We start from the raw sequence: 10,777 nt of genomic DNA, 5'->3' as shown, positions 1-10,777 counted from the left end.
TGCATTTTAATATATGCTTTTTGATATGTGCCTAGCAAAAATATTGACCATTTGGCCCACCATCGTAAAAATAATTCTTCTTCTGTTTTGTTGTGCGATTCGCCGACGTTCAACAAAACACGTGCTCAAATAAATCTGCATACCCTTTTTAATGCTTATATGATGTTCCATGTACCAATTTAACAATTTACTAGATGTTCTGTTATCTAAAAAACTAAAATTTTTACTTAATTTACTCAATACATACGTTGATTATAGTATCTCAAAATATATATTTTCACCATTTACCGGCTTCATTTTGGTTCCACTGCACATAGTCAAGACTCATACGCAAGCATTCCCAAAAGTTATGACAGATCGTTTCTAGTGCCCTCAACTACCAAACAAATAATGTGACTACTTCTTTTCTAAAACGTTTATTGGAAAGAAAAAACAATCTTGATAAAGAAGCATCTCTGATTGCTAGATAATTAAAAGTCTCTGCATATTTAAATCTTTTATTATTCAATGATTATTCATAATCACCTAGCCTTATTAGTTTTTGCAAGAGAATCTAGTCCATTGCTTCCTTAAATCATAAACTAAAAAAATGGGAAAAATAGCACAAAAAATCTAGAAGATGCCACCTAATCAGAGGAAGTCAAGTCACGATTTTCATTAGACCACCTGACCATCTTTTTCAGTTGGGGTCTATTTAATACAAACACTTTAACTTATATTATTGGATTTAGCCATTTAGGTCGCTCCTCATTCCTCAATACATATAGATACCGTTTCCAAATCCAAATTTCGAAACATTTCTGCATATTACAACAAAAAGAAAGAAGAAGAAGAACTGTCTTTGTATATTATTATGATTACATGACCATTTTGAACTATTTGATATGCATAATGAAAATAATTTACGTATATTTCATTATAATTAGAAGCCTTAATTTATGTGTATATATTTTGTTTTCATTAAAAGATTCTTTTTAAAATTAAAACATGTTTGAATACTCTAACAACACATGCTTAAAGACTAGCCTCATTACGATAAATAAGAAAAATGAGATTTTTCTCTCTAGTTGAATAAGACACAAAGACTTTTACACTATCTTGAGAAAGTCAAGTACCACAAAAAAAAAAAAAAAAAAAAAAAGAATCAAACATTGTTGCAAAATTACAAAACACAAGAAACATAAATATTAGGGACTAAATAAAATTAACCAAACCACTATAACATTATGGGCCCGAACACAAATCCTAATCTTTTCACCAAGTCCCACTATTTTCAGAAGACCCCAAAAGCTCCTCAAGGTACTGTTCTCCCAAATCCTCAAAGACAACAACATTATCTAACTTCACGGAGCTTTGATCAAAGTCATTGTCTTTAGTCTTTCTACTTGTCATTCTCCTTCTCATCGAGTGTTTCCTCTTCAACGCCACAACCGGAGAACAACCTTCCTCGTAGCTATACTTAATCTCCAAAAGAGATTCTTGAACTCTCGCCGCCGGAAAATTAAGAATCGCCGACGACCCTCTCGTCGAGTAAGCCGCTTGATCGTAGGCTAGAGCCGCCTCTTCCGCGCTTTCGAACGTTCCGAGCCAAACCCTAATACCGTTTCGTGTTGAATCTCTTATCTCCGCTGCGAATTTTCCCCATGGACGTCGTCTTACGCCTCTGTAAGACTTCTCTGACTTTCTTGAGTTTCCGGTCACTTCCTCGGACTTGATTGGAAGATCTGCCATGAAGTTTTGTTGCGTGGATTGCTCGATGAGACCGTAGAGAAGCATTTCCTCTGAGTCGTTCTCGTTGAAGGGGAGAGAGTAGTTGTTGGAAGAAGAGGAGGAGGAGGAGGAGAAAGATTCCGGAGAAGATCCGATAGAATATTCCGGTGAGAAGCCAGAGAAAGGTGACTGAACAAAAGATGGATCCATGTAGAGACCGGAGAAAAAAAATACTCTGTTTTTCTTACTACTCTGTTTTGTAGACTACTCTGTTTTCGGTTAGAGGATCGTTGGTGGCTTGACAAGGTCTATATATATAGAGAGAAAAAGAGTGAGTAAGTAAATGCAAATGTCCAAATTAGACATGAGTTTTCACTGTCTTACGTGAAAGAGAAATGTCATGTAAGAATGGGTGAAATGGTACTTTAGGATCTTTTTTTTAATTACACATTCAAATGAAGAATTAAGGTTGCTTCGTGGAAGATTCGAGCAAAGACATTTTGCAATTTTTTTTTTCTCCTCGTGTGATCTTTGATATATGATTGCTTTTGTACCGTTTATTTTCAGTATTAGTAGTTCTTGGTGTCTTGAATTTTAACTACGTGAGATTATGAGAAAATTAATGTATATTGATTACTTTATCTCAAAATTTGTTTGTATACTGTTATTTTGGTAGTCTTCATATTGAAAGGTGGTTGATGTTTTTTAATCGTCAAGTGTAAATGAATGAATAGTTTAGGTTAAGTGTATCATTTCGTTCTTATCATCACATGATTCATCGAAATTTTTGGTACTTTTTGCATCCATATTTAGTATAAGGTAAGATATAAATATACATGCTACAAACTATAAAAGATTTATACAAAAGTAGAAGTAAACTGTATCATTGGCACTTTAACGTAAATATTGTCTTGTCATATATAGTAAATGTAAAATATTTTTAGAGATACTTTTCATACAATTTAGAAAAAGTAAAATATTCTTCAATAACGGCCAAATTATGAATCATAAGAAAACCAAAACAGATGAACCAATTTACAAAAACACTTGTGACGACCAATTTATGGAGAGCCTCAAATATGCCACGATAATATTATGGTGTGGTGACCAAGATTTCATTTTGCAAGTGAAAAATTGATGATGATGCTTTATAAAAAAAAAAAGAAATCGCGATTATATATACATATATATATATATATATATCATAAGTTTAATCAACCTACATAACACATTCAAATCAATTTGACTCTAAACGAACGAAATACGATAATGATGTTAGTAAAAACCAGTTGACTAAAATATTAAGATTTTTTTCTATGTAAATAAACTTTTCCTAATTTCTAATTACAAAACTATCTATGTAGTAGAGTCCATATATCTTATCTAAATGACTTGAGAGTAAAACAAAATAATTGCGGAAGTTCACATTCCACATATAGAAATAACAAGATCGATGTGAAAATGATCCAAAATAACTGGTGGATCAACTCAACTATAGAATTTTTATGCTTTGGCATTGCAAATATGATTACATAAATATCAAATCATATTATCCTATAATCTTAGGAGGCTATTCTTAATTATTATTTTTAAAACTTTATGGCCCAAAAGCAAGGTAAAATAAAATGGTTGGTTGGAAGGAGTCAAAGATACATGCCCCCTTGAACCCCAAACAACAAATAACTTTGAGCCATCTCATGTTTAGAAGATAATTTGGCTTTATTTGCTTTCAACGTCTTTCTCAAAGCAAAAAAAGATGCTTCATATCCCAAGTTTTTATCATTATTCTGGTTTATTCGTCTTTGTTACATTCTCTACTTATGTTAATCTTATATTAGAAATTATCTTATATTTAGGTGAAAATACACCAGTTTAACCCAAATTTGGCAATTAATTGCTAGATTAACACTCCATCCCATCTCATAACTAGAATGACACAAATTTTATGTAAAAAGACTAAAAACCCTTCAAATTTTTTTTTTCAATTTTTTAAAAGAAAAATATAATGTATAAAAATATAATGTTTAAAAATTATGATTTAGAATATGATTTATAAAAATAAAAAAATAAAAAAAAATATGATTTTAAAATATAATGTATAAAATAATATTCAAAAATTTGATGTTTAAAATTTTATTTTTAAATAAGTTTTATAAAAAATATAATGTATGAAATATAACTAAAAATATAATGTATAAAATGTTATTAAAATATGATATATGAAAATATAATAAAATATATAAAAATATGGTGTTTAAACAATTTAAAGAAAAAAAATATGATTTACAAAAAAAAAAGTGTAAGAATATGATGTTTAAAATACTATCAGTATATGATATATAAAATATATAATATATAAAATTTGATTTTAAAAATATAATTAAAAATATTTTGTAACATATGATTTATAAAAAATATAGTGTATCAAATATGATGTTAAATATTATTTAAAAATATGATATATAAAAATTTGATGTATAAAAATATTATTTTTGTAAGAAAAACTGTCATAATATAAAACAAATCTGTTGTCACTATATTTACATCTAATAAATCTGTTATCGAACATCAGATTTTTTAAAGCAAAAAAAAAAAACTGTCATAACGTAAATAAATCTGTCATAATATAGGTCTTTATGTAGGTTATTTTACCAATTTTTAAAAAACATTAATAAATCTGTTATCAAACGACAGATTTTTGTTTAAATAAAAAAATCTGTCGTAACTTAAAACAAATCTATTGTCACTAGATATCAAACTAGTAATTAATTTTCTGTTAAAAAATCTGTCACGTTATGACAGATTTTTAATAAAAAAATAAATCTGATATAACTGTAAAAATAAATCTGCCAGATATTATATAAACTTACTATATATTATGAAAATCTGTTGTGTCTATATAAATAAGTCTGTTATGAAAAATAAATCTGCCACTAATTATAAATCTGTAGTAACTATCATTAAAAAAATCTGGCATCCAAAAAAAGTCTGTCATAATAAATCTGTCATGCAAAAATAATTCTGTTGTACAGAAACAAATCTGTCATATACTAACAAATCTGTCACAACTAGTCCGACAGACTTTTGAAAATATTTTGATTTTTTTTTAAAAATGCTGGGAGGGTAAACTTGACTTTCTTTTTTCTTAACAAAGCACAAAAGAATATTTTAAACAAAAAAATAACTCATCTAACCTTCACTTTTTATGAGTTAGTTTAGTAATTAACCTCTTAATTTGGATCAATCTAGTTTTTTTCCCTATATTTAGTGTACATTAACAAAATTGGAGCTCTTAATCCGAGTTACTTTAGGTAAATTCAAATTAGCTGAGCAAATTTATTTTACTTTAGTTCATTCAATATATGTTAGGATTAATTTATATGTTAGACACTTAATATACAAAAGAACGTTGAGGAGACTGAAATGTTCTCCAATATTTTCTACACTCACTTAATAAGTCAGAGTTACATTAAGCACGAAAGAGCAAAAAAACGCAATGGTTGCGCAAATGTCATCATTGGCCATGCTGCATACGTGACCAAGTTAGAGCCATTGGTATAATGGTATCAAGTTGCATATGTTTATAAAGATAAGATTAAGTGTGATCCAAGCCGAAGACATCTGAAATCCAGTTTACAAATCCAGATCAAATTTAAACTTTTTCAAATCTAGACCTTATGATCCAAATTTTGTTTGTTAACCAGAGATCTTGATGTAACGTTTGAAGAAACTGGTATACTTTGTCACGCGGTAATAGCATAGCACACGTCAAAACTATAATCAAATTGGAAGAGAACACTACACATCATCACATATTCACATGCATCCTGACCCGAACAGGATACAAATTTATTTATTCTTTCTTAATGCTTTCCAAAACAAGCCACACAACTGATTATTTGGTATCCCGCACGTGTTCAAAGTTCTTGGCTTTATTTTAAACCTCAAACATGGACATTGTAACTTTTTTGGCTTTATTACTTTAAATTTCATATACGTACAAAAAACTAATAAATTAATTGATTTAAATATTGCATCAGAAAAGTAAGCCCAAGAATAATTATGTTTTCATATCTGTTGCTAAATAATCATAAATTGACAAAATAAATTATGATAGATATTCGAAATTATCAATACTTCATATAGGAAAAGGAACAAGTTTTACTAAAATTTCTAGTACCATTCTTCGTGATTCAAAGTTTTGAGTTTTGTGATTGATATCTCATTATTAAATAGATGCTGATCATATACATAAAATAGTTAAGAACATCTTAGCCAAAGGCAAAAACGGTTTGATAATAAAGCTTAGAAATAGGCAAATATAAAATGAGTATTAGTCAAATCAAAAACGAAAGAAAACAAAGTCTAGGAAGCATTCAATTTTGACTAAGGTGTTAGGCGTAAGGAGATAGCTACACATTCATGGTACGTGGTCATTTTATTTGTATTCCTTAGGCATATAATTTATTTTTGTAATTGTATGTCATATCAAGTATTTATTTACTAGGAGATACCCCGTGCTTTAAGCACGGGTCAACATTTAAAAAAAAATTATAATATACAATAAAAGTTATTGTTATATCTTTTTCAAAAAGTTATTTTGTTTGAGATAATATTTATTTTTAATTTTTCTGTAAATCTATTAGTCTATTTGAATACTAAGTATTTTGGAATATTATAGTATTTTATTTTTGACGTATATTACAGTTTTATATTGTTTGTTTGTTGTATTTGCATCATTATTTTGTGAAATATAAAGTAGTAATTTTAATATTATAATTGTGAGAAAATAAAAATTATTAATTTATCATCTATATAAATTTAGTTTACCAACCCGCCAATGTGGAAATTAAATCATATATTTTTTATAGATTGATTAATATATCTTCGTTTTTAAAAATTCAAACCACAACATATGCAGAAAAAATTCTGCACTTTATTAATCATAATTATTATATGAAAATTCTAAACAAATTGTATATAAAATAAAATAAAGATGATAGGAGAATCATAATTTGAAATCTTAACAAAATTTTCGAAATTTAGTTATTAAAAATAATTATATTGTATATTTGGATATAAAATCTTAGTTTTTAAAATCCTGATTGGTTTATATTTTTTTTAAAAAATTATTTAGTAATTTCGTCCATAAGTATTTTTTATTTTTTTAATTAATTATATTTATTTAAATTAATTAATTAAGCTTAATTAAAAATTTCTAATGGCAATTGAATGTAATTTTTTACACATTTTAAGGTTAGTTTCATATTTGTACTTTCCAATTAATATAGTAAGATTTATTTTTAAGTTTCTTCATGATTTTTCTTATAATATTAAAGTGTTTAACGGGAAAAGTTTTCTAAAGTACTTTCTCTCCAGTATTTTCCACTTCGATTAAAAACAAGATGAGTTTCAGATTTCAGATCAATATATATGTTAAGCTACGGGATATGAGCATGGATTATTTTGATTTAGTTAGTGGAAAAAGTGATTTGTAGCAAACCAATTTTGAGAGGAGTTTATGTATGGTGGTTCCATTGATCATCAAGCTTTGTTTTTTTTTTTTTTTTTTTTTGTCAAACTGTGTTTTTTTTTTTTTTTATAATTTTTTTTTTTGCTTTACATGAACATAATAATACCGCTCGTAAATATATGTACTAAAGCAAATATCTAAGAAAACTCAGCCGGAAAATAAATGTTATTTATTCTAAGTTTTTTTATATATACTAGATATTCACTTGCGGTACACCGCGGGACTATATTTTTTGTTTCGAAATACAAAATAAAATTTAATTATTATATTAACTATATATGTATATAATATATTTTATATTTTTATTCTACTATAGTTTTACATCAATACATTGTGTAGTGTATACTTTCCATTGTCTACATATAGTAGTTTATCTATATATACATTTTTTTTATAACAATTTGTGTCAACTCAAGCCCCGCAGAAGTATATTTATTAATAAAATCTCTCTTCCTAAGTTATGCTGATTTGGAGAAGATAAACTCTCTTCCTAAGTTATGTTGATTTGGAGAAGTAATTTTTTTTTAACAATTTGTGTCAGTTCGGACCCCAATTTTTTAAAGAATTAAATTTATTATCAACAATTTCATCACTTGAACTTTCAAACACATGAAAATAAGTTATTATCAACAGTTTTTTATAGAATTGATTAATTAAATATAAAATATATAATGCTAATGGGTGTTAGTCCAATACTTTTGGAAATTTGAATAGGAGAAAATCTTCTTAAATTAGATTCCTAATTTGATATTATTTAAAATTAAAGATAATTGTAAAATTAATGTTAATGGCATGATTATAAATAAATTTCAACTCGAGGATTTATTTCAAAAATGTCTCCAAAAATATATATATATATATATATATATATATATTATTTAGATTGTATAATTTTAGTTGGATAATAATATGTGAAATAAATAAATAGATAAATATACCAAAAGAATACATAGAGAAATATTATACAATGTATCATTTTCAAAACTTAGAGAATGACCCGTGGACAATGATTTTATATAACTAAATGGAAAAATATTCGATTGTGCATGTATATATAGATAATATTGTTTATCGTGATTGATTTTGTAGGATAAAAGATTTTACCAAATATCAGTTTCAGAAATAACTTAACTGTCTTGAAAATATTAGTGAAAAATATACAAACAATCTGAATTATATGGAAAGTTTATCACCTATAAAGAGCTCTCTTCTCAAATTCACATTATTTTTCTTTAATTAATATAACTTTTATTTTCTTTAAGTAGGACTATCTGGCTAAAAATGGCCAATCAGACGAAAAAAAAAAACGATTTGGTTATCATGAGGCTACCATAATAAATAAAAAAATCTGAAGTGAATATTTATAGGAAGATATGACATTAAACGAAATTACATTAAATAATTAAGATTTTTGTAGAGTTTTCTTAAATTAATTAGATTCTAGTATAAAATAACTATTCATAATCACGTTTTTATTTTGCTTTAATTCCGGGTTTTTAGCTATCACATTAACTATCTTTTGTTATAAATTGTCTAATTTGGAAACTAATTAATTATAACCATAAAAGATTTTAATTGTAATTACTGAATTTTTTAATTAGAGATGTTTCTTATTGTCAACAAATTAAAATGTAATTTTAATATAGATAAATAATTATAGTTATTATCTAAAAAAATATAAAATAATTTGAAAATAATTTGCATGAATTAAGAAAAACCGAAAATAAATAAATAAAAACGAAAACTAAGACTTCTCTATTTTTGTTTTGATTCATCTTGTTCATGTTTATGAACATATATTTTATACAAACCAAAATATTTGTGAAACTAAAAGCAGTAAACATAAAATAAACTATAGTTTTTTAATAAAGTAAAATAAACAATAATGACTTTAACTGTATAAGAAAACCTTATATTTGAGAACTGAAATAAACACCATGACAACAAAAAATAACTACATTCTATAAAATTCCAAGTATATGATATTACAAAATATTGATAATGCTCTGTAACCCAAAAAGAAAAAAGTATAATAAACATTCTATTGTTTCTCCATCATTTTCTTTTTTTCTTATAAAGATTTCCAAGATTTGGAGACAGATTCGTCAACATATGTTGATACAAATCTAAAAATCATGAAAAAGAGGGTTTAACAATTATGTAGTTCTGATTGTTGATATATAATCGGAGTTTAGGTGTTAAGTATTTATAGGATGAACATTAGGTTGAGGAAATAAACATTTCCAAGCAAAAAAAAATCTGATTTAATAACTAATTAGGGAGTAAATCATTGTAATTTGTTTTGTAAGAAATATGGTAGGGATATGATATCTTTTGGTATTTAATTTTTTTTCTTTAATTTGATTGTTAATATATCTTATGAGAGAAAATAATCGAAATTAATGTATGAAAATCAAAAATCTCGGCTGATTTTTTAGCAATTAATAGATTATTTATTACGCAGATTTTTTGGAAATTTGTTTTCAAAAATCAGAATATTAGTATTATTTAAATTAATTACCAAGTTAATATTTAATAATTTAATACAATGGCAGTCTTGTAAATAGGTGGCAACTCTAGGATTTATTTGCTAAATGTACTTGGAAAATGTATATATAGATACATAAATACATGGTTAGTCCAACATTTTCGGGTGCAAAGCAAAAAAAAACAAATTATGAGCTTAAAAAAAACAGCTTATGTAATAATTGTAGATTAGAACCATAATAACATAAGTTTAATTTTGTTGTCACAAATGTATAAAATTATAATTGCGCCACAAGTAATACCTGTAAGGTTTTTTTTGTTTAAACATAAAAGTTGTCTACAGTTTTTTTTTTGGTAAAACAAAAGTTGTCTACAGTTCGATGGAGCTGAATCTAATTTTATAAATATGTAATTATTCTCTTAATTCACTACTCAACTTAATATGCAATTGGCGTTGTGAAATTAGATGACACTGATTCGGCCCTGACCCATGCTCAGGCCCAGTATTTTGCCGATTTAACCAAAAACATGACCCAACTACTATCGACGAATCATCCTTGAACTGCTAATGTTAATAAACGACCAACGAACCATTCTTGACCTGCAAATGTCGTGCCCACACCCCCAAGACCCAACTACTATCCCCAACTATTTCAGTTGCCTTTCAGGGTCATGGCATTTTGCTATAGTCCATTACTTTTCTTTTCTTGATGCTTTCCATCCACTTTATATCATCTTTTGAGTTACCAGTATCCCAAAAGTTGAGGTTAATGCGTCAATAGAACAACTTAAAACTTTCACCAAACAGATTATGGTTCATTGCATATTTAATGATAACGAATGGTGCAAGATGACCATTAATATATACGTTTGTGTGACAAAGAGAATATATAATGGGATACTTGATGTTACGACTTAAAAGACGGATATTTCTGGAAAAGAAAAAAATTATATCACTTGATGTTACGACTTAAAAGACGGATATTTCTGGAAAAGAAAAAAATTATATCAAAATGACACTTTAAAACCAACAAATTTTAAAAACTA

General features: G+C 26.6%; 1 protein-coding gene across 1 annotated transcript; it reads right to left on the bottom strand.

Moving 5' to 3' along the window:
• Positions 1-1,040: 1,040 nt before the first annotated feature.
• LOC104746810 (ethylene-responsive transcription factor 1B-like) lies at positions 1,041-2,345 on the bottom strand. Its single transcript, XM_010468338.3, has one exon. The coding sequence runs from the start codon at positions 1,918-1,920 to the stop codon at positions 1,255-1,257; it is 666 nt and encodes a 221-aa protein (XP_010466640.2). The 5' UTR covers positions 1,921-2,345; the 3' UTR covers positions 1,041-1,254.
• Positions 2,346-10,777: the final 8,432 nt, after the last annotated feature.

The sequence above is a fragment of the Camelina sativa genome, chromosome 15 (genome assembly GCF_030686135.1).
Source record: "Camelina sativa cultivar CO46 ecotype springtype chromosome 15, ASM3068613v1".
In the NCBI taxonomy this organism is placed as follows: domain Eukaryota; kingdom Viridiplantae; phylum Streptophyta; class Magnoliopsida; order Brassicales; family Brassicaceae; genus Camelina; species Camelina sativa.
Note: the sequence above shows the minus strand (reverse complement) of the source record. Positions and strands in the feature narration are given on the sequence as shown.

What these genes read in the sequence shown, in the direction of transcription:
- LOC104746810 (XM_010468338.3), bottom strand. Translation starts at nt 1,920, where the DNA reads ATGGATCCATCTTTTGTTCAGTCACCTTTCTCTGGCTTCTCACCGGAA.